This window comes from Rhipicephalus microplus, chromosome 8 (assembly GCF_043290135.1).
Source record: "Rhipicephalus microplus isolate Deutch F79 chromosome 8, USDA_Rmic, whole genome shotgun sequence".
Lineage (NCBI taxonomy): Eukaryota > Metazoa > Arthropoda > Arachnida > Ixodida > Ixodidae > Rhipicephalus > Rhipicephalus microplus.
The window spans coordinates 20,995,915-21,015,398 of record NC_134707.1 but is presented as its reverse complement, the minus strand read 5'-3'; the positions used below and the strand labels follow the sequence as shown (position 1 = coordinate 21,015,398).

The 19,484-nt window shown below is 46.2% G+C and overlaps 2 protein-coding genes and 2 non-coding genes across 4 annotated transcripts; 2 read left to right on the top strand and 2 right to left on the bottom strand.

Annotated features, from left to right (window-relative positions):
• Positions 1-650: 650 nt before the first annotated feature.
• LOC119164235 (zonadhesin) lies at positions 651-8,261 on the bottom strand. Its single transcript, XM_037416384.2, has 3 exons — positions 7,912-8,261; positions 6,674-6,986; positions 651-4,629 (listed from the first exon to the last, which is right to left on the bottom strand). The coding sequence occupies exons 1-3, from the start codon at positions 8,012-8,014 to the stop codon at positions 660-662; spliced, it is 4,386 nt and encodes a 1,461-aa protein (XP_037272281.2). The 5' UTR covers positions 8,015-8,261; the 3' UTR covers positions 651-659.
• A 4,176-nt stretch (positions 8,262-12,437) lies between these two features.
• LOC142768415 (serine protease inhibitor swm-1-like) lies at positions 12,438-14,988 on the bottom strand. The gene is made up of 3 exons (XM_075870387.1): positions 14,753-14,988; positions 13,609-13,924; positions 12,438-13,012 (listed from the first exon to the last, which is right to left on the bottom strand). The coding sequence occupies exons 1-3, from the start codon at positions 14,847-14,849 to the stop codon at positions 12,709-12,711; spliced, it is 717 nt and encodes a 238-aa protein (XP_075726502.1). The 5' UTR covers positions 14,850-14,988; the 3' UTR covers positions 12,438-12,708.
• A 2,547-nt stretch (positions 14,989-17,535) lies between these two features.
• Positions 17,536-17,611, top strand: TRNAT-UGU (transfer RNA threonine (anticodon UGU)). Its single transcript has one exon. It is a non-coding gene; the product is annotated as a tRNA-Thr (tRNA).
• Positions 17,612-17,990: 379 nt separating this feature from the next.
• TRNAT-UGU (transfer RNA threonine (anticodon UGU)) lies at positions 17,991-18,066 on the top strand. The gene has a single exon. It is a non-coding gene; the product is annotated as a tRNA-Thr (tRNA).
• The last annotated feature ends 1,418 nt before the right edge of the window (positions 18,067-19,484 follow it).

The following is a 19,484-nucleotide window of genomic DNA, read 5'->3' as shown; positions in this document are numbered from 1 at the left end:
TTTTTGCGTGCCCAACCGTTTAGAACAAAACCTTGCCAAAAAGTTGTTACCAGGAAAGTGTGTAGGTTTTTGAGAGCAACAGAACTGAACAAGTGGTTGTGATAGTGATGTCGCGTTTCCACGCCAAGTTGATGGGTCCTTACTGACTAGGTGCTTGTGTACGTGCGGTGTGATGCGCTACCTTTCTGTCTCTATCCTCTCTTTTCTCTTCTTTTCAACCTCCCGTTCACACGTCTAGGGTAGCAAACCGCGGTTATCCAAGACTGGAAAATCATCATCACCAGCCTGACTACGCGCACTGCAGGGCAAAGGCCTCTCCTATGATCCACCCGTCTACTCGCTCCTGTGCTTGCTGCTGCCAATTTATACCCGCTAACTTCTTAATCTCATCTACCCACCTAAGGTTCTGTCTTCCCCTAACCTTCTTGCCTTCTCAAGAAATCCAGTTAGTTACCCTTAATCACCAGCGGTTATCCTGTCTACGCGCTACATGCCCGGCCTATGTCTATTTCCTATTCTTGATTTCAACTATGATATCCTTAACTACGGCTTGTACCCTAATCTCTACTATTCTTTTTCTTGCCAAATGGCTAAGTTATGTGTTGTCGTAAGCAAGAAATCTTCCGACAAACGGGGACCAGCGGAATAGCTGCACATGTCTAATAGCGAACTTTATTGAACAAGGTCTTCACCGGGACTTCTTCCACAACCGGGCTACCTGGTGTCATTTGAACTCCAACCGGTGAGCCCACTGAGACACCTGGATACATTACAACTCCTGGAAGTACTGAAGCACCTGGCAAGATATTTGTAACTGGGTAACCCGAAGGGAAGTGTGGCTGAGCCTGTATAACTGGGGTTGATGGGTACGCCGGTGGACTGGGGGCGCTTGGCGCGGGTAAGGTTGGTTGGGACGGCTGTCCAGGTGCACTCGAAACCCCTGGAGGGGAATCAGGAACCACCGCTGGGCCTTCAGGTTTTTTAGGTAAGCTTGGTGGAACCGACGGTAACGTTCCTGACGGAACTTGTGGAATACTTGGCGGTGAACTCGGTTTTGGGGTCGGTAAAGGAGGCAGTGGTGGCAAGTTAGGCGGAGGTGTTTCCTTCGGCTGCTCTGGAGAAGTCACAGCAGTACCCGGTCCTACACTTGCGTTCGTTGTTGGCAAGCTCGGCTCTGCGGTCATTACAGGGATCGATGGGGCACCTGGAAGATGTAGGCCATCCGATACCGCAGATTTGATTTTTGATCCCAAATCCGGATCAACCGAGTCAACAATACCAAAACATTGTGTAGGTTCCACACATATTAGAGGTGTCTGCCGTAGCATGACGGTTCCTCTCCTGCATTCACATCCTTTACCGGCGCAGGTTGGCGGACAGGCATGAATTTTTTTGGCATCCCAGCAACTTATAGGGCACGGAGATTTGCAGTCGGTGTAAACTTGGTTGACTCCCGAGCAGCGCTCTGGTGTGGTCGGACATTCCGTGGCACGGACGCAGATGAGTGGATTTTCTGATAGCTGCACATAACCACTTTTGCATACACATCCTTCTCCTGCACAGTCGAGTGTGCAGATTCGGGGTTTCTTGTTTGTACAAGTGGCCGGGCAACTTGACTTGCAAGTAGTGTACACCTGGTTGGAAAATGGACAGCTTTTTGGTGCCGAAGGACACTGCTCACGACGAACGCATTTTAGTGGATCGGCACTTAGTTGAACGTATCCGTCCCGGCACACACAACCATGGCCACCACATTTATTGCTGCAATAACGAGGACCATCGTCTGAACAAGTTTCGGGGCAACGCGACTTGCAAAACGAATACATCTGATTTTCACCCTTGCACCATTGGTACGCACTTTCACAAGTTGCTTCACTAACGCAAACAAGCGGCTTTCTTTGGAGTTGGAAATAGCCTGCCTTACAAACGCATCCGTCACCTGTGCAGTTAGTAGGGCACACTTGTGGTAATTTATTGGAACACGTGAGGGGGCACCGTGATTTGCAAGGTGTATACACCTGATTAGGTTGCTTGCATTGTCTCGGTCGGGCTGGACAATCTTTCTTGCGCACGCAGATGAGTGGGTCCGCCTGTAATTGGACGTAGCCTTCTTCGCACACACATCCATGGCCTCCGCAATCATCCGTGCACCGGGGCGTTTTGTCGTCTGCGCATGTCCTAGGGCAAAGCGATTTGCAGGGTGTGTACACCTGGTGTTCACCTGGGCACTGCAGTTGCAAAATAAAGTCACACATTTCTTCCGTTACACATACGAGGGGCCTCTTCTGTAGCTGCAGGGAACCCTTCTTGCAGGTGCACCCTTCACCATTGCACTCAGTGCTACAGATGGTGGGACCTTTACGACGTGAGCAAGTCGCTGGGCAACTATGCTTGCATTGCGTGTACTCTTGATTGGCCCGCTTGCACTCTTTGGGAGACTCAGGGCACTCGCCGCGACGAACACAGACAAGCGGTTCGTCCTTCAGCTGCACGTAGCCTTCCATGCAAACGCATCCTTGACCAGCACAGTCAGCAGTGCAAGCGCGTGGACTCTTATCTGAGCATCTTTCGGGACACCGAGTCTTGCACGTAGTAAACATTTGGTTTGGACCGGGACACTGTTGTGGCCTTGCAGGGCACTGATCACGGCGCACGCAAATCAGTGGATTATTTTGCAACTCAACGAATCCCTGTTTGCAAACGCACCCTTGACCTGCGCATTGGAAGGTACATGGGCGTGGACCATTATCTGAACAGGTTAAGGGACAGCTTGACTTACAAGACGAGTACTCTTGGTTCGCTCCAGGACAATGTCCCGGGCTCGATTGGCAATCCTCCCTCCGTACACAGACAAGTGGATCTGCTCGCAGTTGTACAAACCCATTTTTGCAGACACATCCTCTACCCGCACATTTCTTAGTGCATTTGCTAGTTCCGAGGTTCGAGCATGTGGTGGGGCAGCTAGATTTGCAGGAAGTGTAAGTTTGATTCTCACCGGGGCACCACTGATCTGCCATAGATTCACATATTTCCAGGCTGACGCAGATAAGCGGGTTCGCCTGAAGTTGGAAATACCCTTCTTGACAAACGCATCCTTGCCCCGCGCAGTCAGCAGTGCACGCACGATGACCATTTTCCATGCAAGTGGCAGGACAACGAGACTTGCACGTCGTGAAGACCTGATTAGCCCCAGGGCACTGCTGTGGTCTCGATGGGCACTGATCACGGCGGACACATATAAGTGGGTTATCCTGTAATTGAACGTAGTCTTTTTTGCAGACACATCCATCACCTGCACAGTCCAGCGTGCATGTCTTTGGTCCACTGTCTGCGCATGTTTCCACGCAGCGCGACTTGCAGTTCGTGTACACTTGGTTAGCACCGGTACACGGTGTTGGCTTGGGTGGGCATTGCTGTCGCAGGACGCAGACCAATGGGTTAGCGCTTAACACAACGTAACCTTCTTTACAGACACATCCTTGGCCAGCGCAATTGGCGGTGCACACACGTGGACCTAGATTGCGATCTTCACAAGTGTCGGGGCAGCTCGATTTGCAAGAGGTGTACACTTGATTCGCCCCTAAGCACTGTTCTGGCTTCACTGGACACTGGCCGCGAGGGACGCACAAAAGCGGTTGCTCGTACAGCTGTACAAAGCCTGGTTTGCAAACACATCCAACACCAGCACATTCCTTGGTGCATCTGCGAGGTCCGGGTTCGTCGCATGTCTCGGGACACCGAGATTTACATCGCGAGTACACCTGGTTTGTTGCTGCACATTTTTCCGCAGCCGGCATGCACTGGTCGGGACGAACGCATTTGAGAGGTGTTTCCTTCAGCATAACAAATCCTTCCTTACAGACGCACCCTTCACCCGCACACTTATTACCGCAGACACGAGGAACACCAAAGTCCGCGCAAGTCGCAGGGCAGGGTGACCTGCAACGCGTATAAACCTGATTTTTGCCTGAACACTGCAATGGTGGAGCGGGACACTTGTCGCGTCGGACGCAGACTAAAGGTTTGGCTTGCAACTGCACAAAGCCTTGCCTGCACTCGCAACCCTGACCGGCGCAGTCGGCCGTGCATACTTGAGGTCCACTGTCCCAGCATGAGGGCGGGCAGCGTGATTTGCACGTCGTGAACACTTGACCGTGACCGGTGCACATCATGGGCTTGGCTGGACAGTCGTGGCGACGTACGCACGTCAAGGGATTTTCTCTGAGGATGACGTAACCTCGTCTGCAGACGCAGCCTTCGCCCGCGCATACGGCAAGGCAGATTCTGGTAGCATTAGAAGCGCAGGTAGCCGGACAGCGCGGTTTACAAGTCGTGTACGTCTGGTGACGGCCCCGGCATCTCGACGGTTCATGGCCAGGGCACTCGTCGATGGGCACGCACTTTAGGGGATTTTCCTGTGCAGCGAGATATCCAGGTACGCAAACACAGTGACGGTCACCGCAGATAGCGGGACACGCTGTGGGTGGATTTTTCAGGTTAGCGCACGTAATAGGACACGGAGACGGACAAGCCGTGTAGATTTGATGAGGACCGGGACATGTTGGAGCGGGCGCCGGAGAACCGATGGGGCACTGGTCGGGGCGTACGCATGGTCCTCCTGGAGAGAGCCTGAAATGTTCATAAACCAACGTTAGTTGTTTCTACCTCTACTAATGACAGACGCATTTTACGGCTGGGGAACACGATGCTTGGCAATTGCATGGAGCGATGCCTATTCTCTTTTTCATACGCCCTATGTCCCGCATAGAGGCTTCACCATTTTAAGATTAACTAAACGCTACGTAAAGTTTTAACAAGCAAAATTGACGTTATGGATTATCGCATTTCTTTCATAGTGCTACTGTTGTCTCTTATGTATATTTACCAGATATTAGGCGTTCCTCACTTTCATCACCATGCCGTATTTTTTTTTTTTGCAAGGCAATAGGCATCACCATTTTGCACTCAACCGGCAGTTGTTAGGCGAATGCAACAGTAGTGTTTAAATTTTGAGAAGCGGCGATTACCTCTCTTCCAACTTTTATGTACATTTTTGCGTGAAGCATTTAAAGTAAGTAAAGCTAACGTAAGTGTGTACAACTTATTCATCCCTAGGATAATTAGTCTATGAGCAACAATACACACGTTGACTTGTCAATAAAGTCCTTTTTTCGGTACTTTTAGAATCCAAAAAATATGGTCGCTACCTAATGTCAGGGTCCTTGTCAGTTGCCCGTGTATATAAGTATGTACAAGTATACATGGTGATATTACGGCAAGCTGCTAGCCTTTTAGACGAAGGTAAGGTTAATTTTAGGTAAACAACTGTGCATTGTTTTCCAAGAATTTAACAAGAAGCTGTTTTAAGCCGGGGTCCACCACGGCTGTGCTGACGTACTTCCGTCGCTGAGGTAACGTTGAAAAATATATACATATAGATTGTCAAGAAAAACCCAGATGACAAGCATCTCTTGTTCATAATTAAAACGGCAACCTCTCAAAATCTCAGCGTGTGGCAATAACCAATACGCCACAAAATGTACGTTGTCTGGTATGCTAACGGCAAGTCTTTTATATACACCATAAGTTGTTTTGGAGTCCTCAGAGCTTCAAAACTTTAGCCTGTTTTTGTTAGCAGTGGCAATACTGCGTGACAGGATTGCGTTCGGCGTGTTCTAAAGGTTTTCGTCTCTGCGAAGTGCTGCCTCCATGTAGCGCGGCGTTTTCTGCGCACGTACCTATCAGATTCGTAATTCTAGAGAGAACAAAAGTCACTCAGCATGCTGCCACGGCCGTGTTTCCGAAAGGAGCGCGCTGCTGACAAACAATGCAGAAATTATTATGAGAGTTGTTCGCGTTTATCTTGCGTATCTTGTGAGCTCGTTTCATCCGTCTCGCTTTCTAACAGCGTGCTTTAGGTGTCGAACTGTGACAGCTGTTAGTTCACGCTCGCATAGTGTATGCCGATTTCATGCGTGCTTTCTGCTTAAGGTGTGCGCTGCAAGTTTCCGGCTGCTTGCCGTTCCTAACCTGACTTTGCAATTGTTCGCTATTGCTGAAACAATGCACAATACGCTCTCAGCTATACCTGTAAAAAAACGTTTCGCTTTCATGTCGGACCGATTCCTACATAGCAGGATCAGTAACTTTTTTTTCTGTTTTGCGCAGTACAACCAACTATGTGAGCAACGAAATGCCGAAGTCGTTGGACGACAGTGACGTAAAATGAAGTGCCACAAAACACAGTAAAGTGTGCATAGGAGGGGAGGGGGCGTTTGACCATGGTCATATGAAGGAGCACGCTAAATCTGCCCCATACCTTCATTTTACCAGACCTTCCCCTCCAACTTTTTTGTGTACAGAGTTATGACCACGCACTTTTTCTCACTATAACGACGAACGAGGAATGTTGATGGCACATCAAAAGAACTCTCTACCTCCAGCCTTAAACCCGCATAGGTGAGGACCAACCCGAAGCATTTGCGAGAATCACGTGTTCGGTTGATTTTCATTTGGAAATGCGTCATGAAGCTTGTTTCCTCTCACACACGACTAACGGAAGAGAGGAGTTGGTTGAAGTGGGAGGAGAAGGGCACTGCGGTGACATTGGGACACCTCAAGTGCAAAACGCTGCGCACGTCCCTCGATGCAGGTAGAACGGGGCGACTCTCACCTGCTGTATCCTGGTGCGCAGGCGCAGCCTCTAACGCATAGAATGCTGCAGTTCCGGTGCTCGAGCACCCCGCAGGTCTGTGGACAGGATGAGGAGCAGTAGTTGAAATCCATGTTCGCTTTGTGGAGGCAACTGTAGCAGTCCTCCTTGCGCACGCATTTCCCCCACGCGTTCCGTAGGTAACCTGGCTTGCACAAGCACTCCCTCAGCTTGTTCAGCTCGCTCGGGTTCGTCAGCTTCGGCTTGCAAAAGTTGTCCTGTTGCCGTACCCCTACTGGGCTGGCCACTTCGTCAGGCCCGCATGACCTTCTGCCTAAGGGTACAAAAAAAAGCACTTAAATGAAACAATCATGTCGTAAATGTCACAGTACCGTGTTGCAACACTAACACGGTTTTAGTGATTTCATTGAAATTATCGTCGATCAACTAATCAGCCTTCGTGATCATAGGTGACCTACTGCATCATATTTTCATAATATTGATACCGTTATTTAGTGACCTACCCGAAGTGCATTCGACAAACTGGCTGTAAAAACTGATGATGTGAAGGAATCATTAGAGCACTAAGTGTGTTTATTTAGCGTAATACAATATTGTGGCTGATAAACATAGACATTTGATCATAAAGTAAATCTAGGGCTTATCTCGTTGCCCAGCAAACTACAGTTGTTATTGAAACTGCCCTATAAAGGGTTCGCAAAGGGGCTCAGTGTTTTCGAGATCATCTGCGCACTCAGATTTATAGGTTGCCAAAATTATTAAATTATGACCGGAACAGTTGAAGGCTTTAACAATATGCGTGGTGCCGCTCTGACTGAAAAAGCGCCAAGTGGTCATGGCATAAACGTAATCGCAAGTTCTGCGGCAACAAAGTACTGGATAAAACACTAATCACGCTTTTCAATTTGTTCTGCGTAAACGTACCTCACGCTAGTTTTCCTGAAATGCTGAAGCGAAATGTCCTTGCCGAGCGGTTGCGAGCAAAATAAGTTTTAGATAGACATGTTGACATGGAGTAACATTTAAGATCACAAATTAGCGTAAGAAAAGAAGTGAAGAATACGTAGGGACTTACACTAAGCACAAGTCAGCAATATTCACTACGTCACGTGGTCATAAAGTGCATTTCAGTATTTTAAATCTTTGTGTACAAGTAGCTGGGACCCCTTGTAGAACTATCAACCCAGTCTCAAGCATACACCAAAATTTTAATGAACCACCATAAGTGTTGTACTCACATGGCACGCATGAAGCGCAAGTCTTGGTGCACTTGCTGGTCACCTTTTCAACGCATAGAATCAGTGCCACCAGGTGTGTGGCAGTGACTGCAGTCAGACGCATCTCTGTCGTCTCGAAAACTGGGATACGGGTCTATGTAATACAAATGCCCGTTATCCTTGTCCTAATGTACTAGCAGTGGCTTGCGATTGACATATCACCACTCGCCAATAGAAAGGTCGTCCTCTGTCTGTAGACTGGTCTCGAAAAACCCTGTTAAAGTATTTTCGGTGAGCACGTGCCAAACTAAGGTAGGCAGACTCCACAAGATCCAATTAACCCTGGCCAAAACCTTATAACACTGAATGCAGAAGGTTAGCAGCAGGCAAACAATGGGCTCCAGCGGTGTACAGCTGCGCGAATCCAACTTTACTTCGTGTATTGTCTCCTTTGCACTTGTGAAAAAAAAATTCAATAAGTACGCCCCCGTAGCATTATTACCGGCGCAATCGTGTGACTTACTTGCGTCCAGTGCTTGCATTAGTTCAATTACCCACATATTTCGAGCAATACAGAGAGCATGAAACTCCCAGAAAAGAAAGGTATCTTATCTCCCAAGATACGAATGAGAGGCTTGGAAAAATTGGGCAGTTTTGCCTTAGTAGTGCCAACCCTGAATAAGGTGCACAGTTTGGCAGCTGTGTTCGTTTCTGTTGAAGTGTCTCTTAATTCTTCCTCTGATTTTTGTTCGTTCTTTTTTGTTTTCGCTTTATGTCTATATTTGTCCCTACTTTTTTTTCTTTCTCTCTCTGTCTATTTTGCTTCCTTTCTTCCTCAATATTTATGCGTCGGTCATGTGTTTGTGTTTTTTAATTGTAGTAGTAAGGACCGAACTTAATGTCCTCATGAATGCACTTGAAGACCGAGAGGAAGAAGGCTTTTCTGTGTCGCGAGCATGTGCTCGAAATGCTATAGCTGGCAACGCTAAACGTCATTTTTCCTGCATTGCGTTGAGTGGTGTAAACAGTGTTCGACCGCATACGACATAGAAGTGTGGCAGCTTGGGCTAGTTGGTGTGGCATGACGAAAGTTATAGCGCTTGAAGAAAACGACGACACAGAGACAAGAAGGACACGAAGGACACGAGCACATAGCGCTCGTGTCCTTCGTGTTCTTCTTGTCTCTGTGTCATCGTTTTGTTCTCGCGCTATAACTATCGCATACGACAGCCTGGCCCCCATAAAGTGCTTCGCACGTGATACAGCTTAGACCCAGGTTTGACACACTTGAGAGGACGTTGAGTACGGCAAACGTGAAGTGATTCTGCGGCCATCATTGCGCAAAGGTTGTAGCCAGAACAGTTAACAGGTATAGACGTCAGACTGTCGAGTTTCTCAGACAAGTAGCGTCACCTGTCAGCGCATTTCTAGGTATAGTGCAGAGCATGACTCTTCTGCACAATTTGCTGCGCAATAAGAGGCAACTATCTCGGGCGAAACCCGATCTATGATTGAGCTAAATAATAGTTGTGTTTGCCAATGAAACACCCAGAAAAAGATCTATGAATTTGTCTCCCCTATGCAGGCGCGTCAGTGAACTGCCAAGTCGTGCTTGCTGGTTCACTCACCGGAATGACGGCAAACACAAGATCAGACGCATGAGCATACGCTATGAAAAAAGACTTCAGTCGACGCTACTACTGAGTTCTGAACTGCCACGGACATAAACAGTTCAGTTTTACCGATTTCCGTAGCTCTCGCGAAGCATAACGGCGAGAGCACTGAATACGGACTGTTGCGAACGTGTTAGGTAAGCGGATTACTCGCTTTCCCCGCAGCTGGCCGCACGATTAAATGCGGTAATGTAGGTTTCCTGTTATCGTTTGAGCAAGCTTGATAAAGAACCGTGATAACTTTGATTATGAAGCTTTGATTATAAAATGCCTGTGACCACAGTGTTCACTCTGCAACAGATCACTGATGACACGCGGGATAAACATTCTACATGCTATGAAGTGGTTGCTACCGCATAGCATCATGCACGTTGACTTTGAAGGTTCAAAATGCCACCTTCCGTTGTGCAAATGAATTGCGAAACGTTGGTCGTGATCCCAATGAATTTCTCCTTGCCCTTGGTCTCCGCGATTGCCGGACCTATCTCGGTGGTCTTGTTTTTGCAATTCGTTGTATACCGAGAAAATGTACAAGCATTTATTCCCGTTTGTAGTAAATACAAAAACAGTTAAACCGTCAAGAAAACATCCTAGGATGCGTAATAAAACAGTTCAACGCACTGGAGGCGGAATTTGGAAGTAGAATTCAACTTCAAAGGCGAAAATCGCTCAGGCCATTTGTGCTGGATAAAGCGAGCTTCAAACCACTGATCGTCAGATGCAATTGTTTGTGTATCCCCTTTACCGCTTTGGTAACATGTGTATGCCCAAATTTACGTATTTAGGCGTTACAGAACGCTGGTCAAAGTGCTTGCCTAGAACTTGATGTCATGCGATGGCTCACTTGCACTTAAATTGCGAGTTGCAGCACGCAAAAATAACTGCAAGGTCTTTTAAATCACACCCGCCGTTCACTTTCATTAACTTCTCACTAATCGGAAGTGAGTCTGGATTAGAGGACAAATCTTGACGTGTCCTGAATTTCCACAAAACAGGGCCTGAACAGCAATGAAATAAAACGACCTATGCACGTTCGCTTGCGGATGATTCTCTTTGCACTACCCAGTTATGGCCAGCATTGTGGTGACCGTGTTGGTGGCGGCGTTTTTTGCAGAGCCACTTGGGCAGAGTCTGGCGTATAAACAGGGTGTTTCAGTCAACTTGCACCAAGTACTGAATATAGAGACGTAGGCGTCACGCATGTCGAATTCCTCCAGTATTGTTCTTGTCCACTTTCCGCATGTCATGATATTCTCGAAAATTCACCCAGCAGGGTTGCCAAGGTAGGTTGCTTTAAAATACCCGTAAAAAATCTTGAATACGAGATTTTTAGCGCTTGTCTTGAAAGATCGAAAAGAGATAGAAAAAGAGAGGAGCAAGGAAAGCCAGCAAGGTTAGGTAGAATCACGCCTAATCTGCTACCGTGTACTAGGTATAAGGAATAAAGGGTGTGAAAAGGAAGATAGAAGAAAAGAGAAAGGCTGTCAGAAGCATCAAATAATTTCTTCAATGCTACTTAGACTATTAAATATTTTTGTACCCTTTGTGAAAATTCAGCGAAGTTTTAAAAATACATCCTATGACTGCCGCGTGGTTTGTTGTGATTTTAGTGTCTTCAAATTTAGGCTGAACAAAGGTGGCTCCACGAACTGACTTGGGTGTAAGAGGCTTTTGTGACAGGGCTGTAAATGTAGTGAACTGCTCTTCGTTATTACACTTCGTGTGACAATTTGAGGAGTGACTCAATAAGTATATTTTCTTACCAGTAGCCGTACTTATCTCTGAAACACAATATAATCACTGATTTTGCACGGTGAACAGGTGCAGCGTAAAGGTACGTTTGTTTGATATACTTTTCTAAATAACTCAAAGCTCATTATTTAGCGAGATGGGCTTTTCATTGTTTTCAGGCGCGTAACTTCCATAGTAACGAGCAACTATACGTTTAAAGCTTACATCGTATCACGACCACTCAACAGCAAGTATCTTTAGTTTACTACGTGCAGCTAAGCGACAGGGCATATACATAACTTTGAAAATTGAGGCATATAAGGGTTACCAAGGGCGTCGTATTGTTCGCAGTCATTCTTTAGCTGTATGTTTTTGTTTATTAGACAGGTAATCGATCAAGGCTGATTCATTACTATGCTAAGCTTTGTATTACAATTACTGCAGTATTACTGAAAGAAAAGTACAAGAAGGCGAAATTCGGCTGAAGAGTATGGACATGTTGTGGAAATATTCAGAAATCAGAATACGATTCGACCTCTTCTGTCATAAGTGCAACGTTCTAACGTAATCGGCACCCTGTTAGCATCCTCTTCTAATTCGCTAGCGCTAGCCACATTCCACTTCTAGGCAGACACCTCATTCATGTCGTACCGACAGGAACGTGTAACATCTACCATTTTGAACTCTCGCAACAGTGCCTACTGCAAATGAGTTCTGCCTCGCCATGGAGGTCAAGTTATGGTTATTTTCTGCACACCCGAAGGTCGTTGGATCCAATCACAGCTGCAGCTGCTGCATTTTTGATGGAGGCGCAAATGTTTGCGACTCGTATACTTAGATTAAGGTAGAAATGCCAAAGGAGAGGCTAGTTGGTTGTATTAGGTTCAAATTCGCGACGCACTGACTTGCACACGAAAAATGGCACACGGAGGCACAGGTAGGACACACATGGGTTCACGCTAAATAACCCCACGTGGTCGAGATTTTCAAAGCCCTCGATTATGGTGTTTCTCATAATAAAATCTTCGTTTTAAGACGTTAAACCCCAAATGTTATTATTATTTTATATTAATATAAACTACCGCGACACTGCCTCGCATGTGACGGGCACTCCTTCTTGCGGACACAAATAAGCGAATATGCTTGTAACTGGGCGAAGCCTTTATCACACTGACATCCCTCGCTCGCACTGACAGCGACGCATGTTCGAGGTTTAGAGTCCTAGCAAGTTTCTGGGCTGTGAGATAGGCAGGTTGTGTAAGCTTGGCCACAACTGGGACATTTTGGCTTGGTTGGGCCTGGTTAGGGGTGCGTCGTACACAGACGAGTGGATGCTCCTGTTGCTGCACGTAGCCTCATCCGCAGACGCAGCCATGTCCGCCGCACATGGTCGTACAGGGACGTCGGTGATCACTTAAACAATTGATGGAGAAGCGTGTGGCTTGGAAGTCGTGTATCTTCGGTGGAGCCCCGGGCAGGTTACGTTGTGGTCGGGGCACTGGTCTGGCGAAATGCAGATCAGAGGGACGTCAGTCAACGCGACATAGCCAGGCTGGCATACGCAGCGGTCGCCGCCACACGAAGGTGGACACCACCTTGGTTCAGGTTTCTCGCAGGTCAGCGGACATAGAGGTGAGCACGCCGTGTGCATCTGGTGAGGGCCAAGGCAGCCCTGAACGCAAAGAGCGAGGCTTATACATGGCCCTTTTGGAGAAGTCCTGCAAAAAATGAGAAAGAACATACAGTTCACTTTGTTCAGTACCCGAGAATAAATGAAAAACCATAATTTCTCGGATAAGAAAAGAAAAAGCTTCCTTGAGTGTAACGCGCAACTATCCGTCGACCTCCGTCCAACATGAGTGCCATCCCCAACCATTGTACGAAACAGGCTGGTTATGCAAAACGTGCGCCCTTCACGAAGTGGAAATTTTGAACATTTATGCACTGCAATATTGTATTTGTTGTGTCTTGCCCAATCTGCATTAGATTCCCGGAATTCAGAACTTTCTGTTTTTGTGCCGCATTTCTTCACCATTGGAGGCTTCAGCTAAACGTGCGAAAGCAAACATGCTAACTACTTTTTTTGTCTTTTGTATTTCGTACCCAGTGGGATCCTATGCATTCTTCCTATTTCTGCACAAACACAAAATTCAGACTCATTAAACTTACGGCCACAAGCTGAGAGGAAATCCTTATTCGGAATGTGTAAGCAGCAATAAAGTGCAATGTTGACAAAACGGCAGTTACGATAACCATAGTATACGTACAAATACAGCGAGATCGTAAACAGTACGTTAATAATCAAACTAGTTACCTAACGAAACCAGGAGCGCATGCGCAGCCACTCACGCACTGCTTGGTACAATTCACAGGCGTCGGCAGGCCACAGATACGAGGACAGCCTGATGAACAAGGGCTGAAATCTGCGTTGTCAGTGAAGTGGCAGCCGTAGCACTCTTCCAACGTGACGCACTGGCCCCAAGCATTGCGAATGTATCCTGCCTTACAGAGGCAGTAGCGCTGTTTGTATATCTCCGCAAAGATTGCAAGGTCTGGCTTGCAGAATAGATCCGTGCGAGGTATACCATCAAGGATCGGGACCTCCAGGGAGCTACACTTGTGGTTGAGACCTAGAAAATAAAGTTTATATTCACAAACTGTTGGTGTAGTTCTACTTCGTATTTCACTCGCACAATTTCCAAGCCTAAAGTTAGACCATTCTGTAATAACTTTGGGTGTTGTAAAGAATATAAATACGTTTCCAGTATATAACAACACATACGGTCAGGATTCGAATGAAACTTAGCGTTCAGGACGAATGCTATGAAAGCACAATAGTGATTCCCGCAGGCATTTTGCCTGCGATTGAAATAATCGCTTAACAAGCTTTTACTGCAAGCGGGCCTTCCTATGTTGTAGCTATGGTCTAATTTGAATAAAATGAAGTGCGATATGTGGAATAGTTCACTGTAAATCAGCGTTATATCTTACACTTTGGGCAGTATTTGGAGCCCGCAGCACTTCCAATGCTCTGAATTGTCGAGGAGCCTTAGAATGTTTTTTACTCGAAAGACATGGGCAGTCATAAAATTGCAAAGTGTCAAACAAATGAGGAGCTTATGAAAGTATTTTGTGTGTAATGGAATATGAATATAGGCACAGCCTCGAGTAATAAAAAACACCGAAAAATTTTCAATCGGCCGGAGTTAACTTAGGCCTCAATTACACAATTACGAATGGAACGCTGCAAGTACTGCGAAGCAGTAATGAAGCTGCAAGTAGGGGCATTCGTGGCGTCACTTTTGCCGCTCCTGTTATTGTTTTGGGTAGCTCAGTTTAGAAGAAATCAACAACTCGTGCAAGTGCCCCTCTTCTTACTTCACCACCAGGGCCTTTTTTCAACCTGAAATTTCATTCGCCCGAACCAATTGGAAACAATAACATCAATTATTACCCACCTGTGTATCGTGATCTCGCAGTGAGAACTCCAATAATTAGCATTATTGTCCCTTCAATCGACAGTGTGTGTGAGATCAGCAGCAGCGCCATCTTCATTCACAGGGTGACCGGACCCAATCATTTACATTTAAAAAACAAGCTAGCAACTGTAAGCCGGCTATCGATCATGGCTTGTTTACCTTGAGATTTAAACACAGGGCCATCTTTTTTCATTTGACGCTGAATAATTGAACAATGCTTTTCAGGCACTTACTCCAAAAAGAATGCTATGAAAGAAACTAAGCATTCATGGGTATAGATTCGCATGACCCTGTGAGAGACAGAGGAACAATAGAAATCGTCAGGATGCACCTGTGGGCAAGCATTGGTTTCCTCTTGATGCACACTCAAGCGAAATTCGGATTTTTCTGCTAACTGCGTTCATGCAGCTGTACATGGCAGATGATGCAGCCTGACATGAATCTGAAATAGTTTCACGAATATATAGTTAATCCTGTTTTCTCTTCTGTCGTGGTCTACTTCCCCCTCTCGTTGCCACAGTCTTTACGTGACATGAGGTCAGGTTCATGTAATGTGACCAAATGTACATGCGCGTTTACTTCAGCGAGTTGGTACTGAAGGATGCATGTCACTGTGTGTTTATCTTCATGGTCGGTATGTGGCGTTATAAATGTGCACGGACTGAGTAATACTTCTGCTAAGAAAAGTCAGTTCGTGTATTGTGTCTTGGAAGAGAAGAAACATACCACATATTTCATGAAGAGCATTGAGTGCATAATTTTATCGATAAAATTGCACATGCGAGTGTGTGCTAGCGTCACAGACTTTTTTCTTGAGTTGTTAAGTGTGTTTTATATCAGTACGAACACACAAAACACTGAAGTGTTTTGTTACCATTGCTTATGATGCGCTGGTGAAGACATGAATCATGTCCAAATCCCGTCGGATACTTCGTCCAAAGATCCCCGTTAAACAGTGACACATACCCTGCACTTGATGTCTACCCTGGAACGACGAGAACACAGATGAGTAGATTAACACGTGAGCGTAAAGAAACGCTTGACATCAGCAGCGCTGACTCATCGATAGGAAATGATAGATCTCAGTGTCTAAGCAGGAATCAAATCCGCGCATTCTACGCAGCAATCAAGCATTCTATAACACAGAGCCACGCCAGGTCTTGAAACTACTTTTCAAATACACCTTATTATTGGTGAACAATTAGGTTAGGTTGCAGTACTGGGTAGGTTGCAGTATTGAACTAGTAGGTTGCGGTATTGAATTTTGTAAACATAACATATAAACTGTTTCAGTGCCACCGTCACGTTGTGCTAAGGTCATTTGTAATTAGGTGTCGTGGGCTGAAATTTATTTATTTTATGTGTCAAGGGTACCACCCTCTCTAGCACGAGCGCATAATATCAGCTTACCGTTTCTGGTGTTGCTAATACTCATGTTCCTGTTGCCATCGTTGCGCAAGTGCAAATAATTGCTTATATAAACATCTGTTACTCTTCAACATATATTTGTACGTGCAACATTTTCACATCTATTTAACGTCATTTGCTGACGTATTCCTCAATAAAAATATTGCAACATGCTCACTTTCCCTCCACATTTCTCGCATAACGTCGATACCCAAGGTACGTGAGATCTGCCCAACATTTAAAAAGTAATAATCAGTCGCAATAAAATGCGGCTTCTTTTTTTTTTCAGTGGTTCATCAGGAAGAACAAAGCTTGGCGGCTAAACCACGCGAACTCGACAACGTTGCGGGCAGTTCAAAAGGTCCCTATTTTCCGGAATGCGCTTCTCTCCTGCAGTCGCGTTTCAGTGTTATTTTGCTGTAGCGTATTCACATTTTCGTCCCAATGGCATAGCGAAGGCGTCCCATAACAAGCCCGTGGCCCAGCCCTTTCACCAAATTTTTTTGTCATAGCATAATGAGAGCGAAATCACACTTACCCACACATGCCTGGCCGAGCCCGACTTCAGATCAATGTGATAAATGGTGCTCCCGGGCGCCCTCCGAAAAAAAGTTGTCCTACGCCCCTCATCGTGACTGCTTTCGTGAACAGTCCCTTCCCTAGCCTTAAACCAAAAATCAGTCGTCAGTTTGCTTCTGCACTGCCCCTGGGTGAGGACATTTATTTGTTGGAGCATCGGTGGCGTGAACGGAGGATCATCGAACGGTGCCAGCCAAACCGCATGAGCGCACATGGGGCACTCGCATTCCCGCACTGACGGCCTGATCGCATGCAGCTTTACGGCACTGGAGAGCAGTGTTTTAGTGTCAAGCGGATCCCCAGAAATGCACGCATTGAAGAAAACTTTTATTTGTGGATGTTTGCAGCAAGACCGTCTAAACGTGTACGAATAAACGCTTTTTAGAAGCATTCTTCCTTCAATCAATCAACCAATCAATCAATCAGTTTATTATCATGTCATAAAAGGATGTTACAGGGAGTAAAATATACAGAAGAGGGTCCCAAAGTACAAGACTGCAACAAGATATATATATATATATATATATATATATATATATATATATATATATATATATATATATATATATATATATATATATATATATATGGTGTGATTAGGTTGTAAAAGAGGGACAATTAATCAGCTGCCCGCTCATAATAAGTTCACGTGCTACGTGACGCCAAACATGCGCATAACAGTGTTTTCACACTCGTCGTTTGGCTTATAGATGGCGCTGACTGTCACTCCTACTTCTAAATTCACATATAAACCCAAAAAAGCGGATGGAGGGAAGGCCACTGTGATAGCTCAGTGGTTAGAGCATCGAACGTGTTATTCGAAGGTCGTAGGTTCGATTCCTGCTCACGGCTGGTTATTTTTTCATCCACTTTTCTTTCTTCTTATTTACATTCCATTGGTTCTAATAACTTCCCCTGTACATTCCTTGGCATTACTGTCTGTTAGATCTCATTATTATTGTGTTAAAACACGTAAAAACGAGCCCTTAGGTATACACTTCTTTCCCTTATTTCATTGAACGAGGGTCTCGTACTGGCAGACTTGGTGTGATTAGGTTGTAAAAGAGAGACAATTAATCAGCTGCCCGCTCATAATAAGTTCACGTGCTACGTGACGCCAAACATGCGCATAAGAGTGTTTTCACACTCGTCGTTTGGCTTATAGATGGCGCTGACTGTCACTCCTACTTCTAAATTCACATATAAACCCAAAAAAGCGGATGGAGGGAAGGCCACTGTGATAGCTCAGTGGTTAGAGCATCGAACGTGTTATTCGAAGGTCGTAGGTTCGATTCCTGCTCACGGCTGGTTATTTTTTCATCCACTTTTCTTTCTTCTTATTTACATTCCATTGGTTCTAATAACTTCCCCTGTACATTCCTTGGCATTACTGTCTGTTAGATCTCATTATTATTGTGTTAAAACACGTAAAAACGAGCCCTAAGGTATACACTTCTTTCCCATATATATATATATATATATATATATATATATATATATATATATATATATATATATATATATATATATATATATATATATATATCCAGCGTGAAAGAAGACGTTGACGTCCGTGTGTGGCTCGTGCTTGCCGGGTTCCTGCCTGTACCAGCTTGTTGCGGCTAACGTTTCTGGAATAATAACCTGTGTTTTTACGCAACCTTGCTCGTTGCATTTGGTGAAAACGTGCTGGGTAACGTCCTGGAGCTCCGCAGCCGTAAGCTACCATCTCAGTCCGCGATGACCGAGCGCGTCGATCCCCCACAAGGTTCTTCCACGCTGCCACCTGTCATGTGTTCTGGTGTACTTCGTCTGCGTGACCCACCAGTATACAACGGCACTGAAGACCAAGATGTCGAGGACTGGCTGGCAGAGTACGAGCATGCCAGCGCGATTAACAAGTGGGATGACCCTGCGAAGCTGATTCACGTCCTCTTCTACTTGACGGATTTGGCCAACCTATGGTTCACCAACCACCAAGCCGACATCCCCACCTGGTCGGTTTTCAAAGAGGCCGTCACCTCGTTTTTCGGTCGTCCAGCCATGCGTAAGCTTCGCGCTGAGCTAGGACTGCGGGGACGATTTCAGCGAAATGGTGAGAGCTTCACGAGCTACATTGAGGATGTGATCAGCCTCTGTAGGCGAGTTGATGCCAGGATGACGGAGGCTGACAGAATAAAGAACATAATGAAAGGCATTGATGACGACGCTTTTCATATGCTTGTGGCCAAAAACCCACAGACCGTCACGGCCGTGATTCAGTTATGTCAAAGTTTCGATGAGCTGCGCAAGCAACGAGTTTCTACACGTCGCGCTAATACGCAGACAGCTGATATTTCGGCCTTGGAGTGCAAAAGCAGTGGCTCCGACTACAGCGTGTTAATAATGCCTCAAATTCAACAGTACATCCGGGAGGAAGTTGCTCGACAGCTCTCTCTTGTCGCCACCATCAACGAGACCCCCACAACACTGGACCACTCACTTCGCCGTGCTATTCAGACGCAAGTTGCCGAGGCTCTCCCTTCGCCCACATCCCCAATATCAGTGGCTGCACCGCTGACTTATGCAGAAGCCGTCCGCCGACCTCCTGCCCAACCGCCGCTCCCTTCATACAGTCCAGCCACCAACTACTACAGGTCACCAGTTTCAGTTTATCCGGTAAATCGGCCCATTCCACCACCTCGAGCACCTGTAATCTCTTGGCGTACTCCGGATAACCGGCCCG

What these genes read in the sequence shown, in the direction of transcription:
- LOC119164235 (XM_037416384.2), bottom strand. Translation starts at nt 8,014, where the DNA reads ATGCGTCTGACTGCAGTCACTGCCACACACCTGGTGGCACTGATTCTA. An exon ending in TTGCGCTTCATGCGTGCCAT is followed by an intron (nt 6,987 to 7,911) that starts GTGAGTACAACA and finishes TTGTACCCTTAG; the next exon opens with GCAGAAGGTCATGCGGGCCT. An exon ending in TGCGCACCAGGATACAGCAG is followed by an intron (nt 4,630 to 6,673) that starts GTGAGAGTCGCC and finishes TGAACATTTCAG; the next exon opens with GCTCTCTCCAGGAGGACCAT.
- LOC142768415 (XM_075870387.1), bottom strand. Translation starts at nt 14,849, where the DNA reads ATGAAGATGGCGCTGCTGCTGATCTCACACACACTGTCGATTGAAGGG. An exon ending in TGCGAGATCACGATACACAG is followed by an intron (nt 13,925 to 14,752) that starts GTGGGTAATAAT and finishes TTTATTTTCTAG; the next exon opens with GTCTCAACCACAAGTGTAGC. An exon ending in TGCGCTCCTGGTTTCGTTAG is followed by an intron (nt 13,013 to 13,608) that starts GTAACTAGTTTG and finishes CATTTTTTGCAG; the next exon opens with GACTTCTCCAAAAGGGCCAT.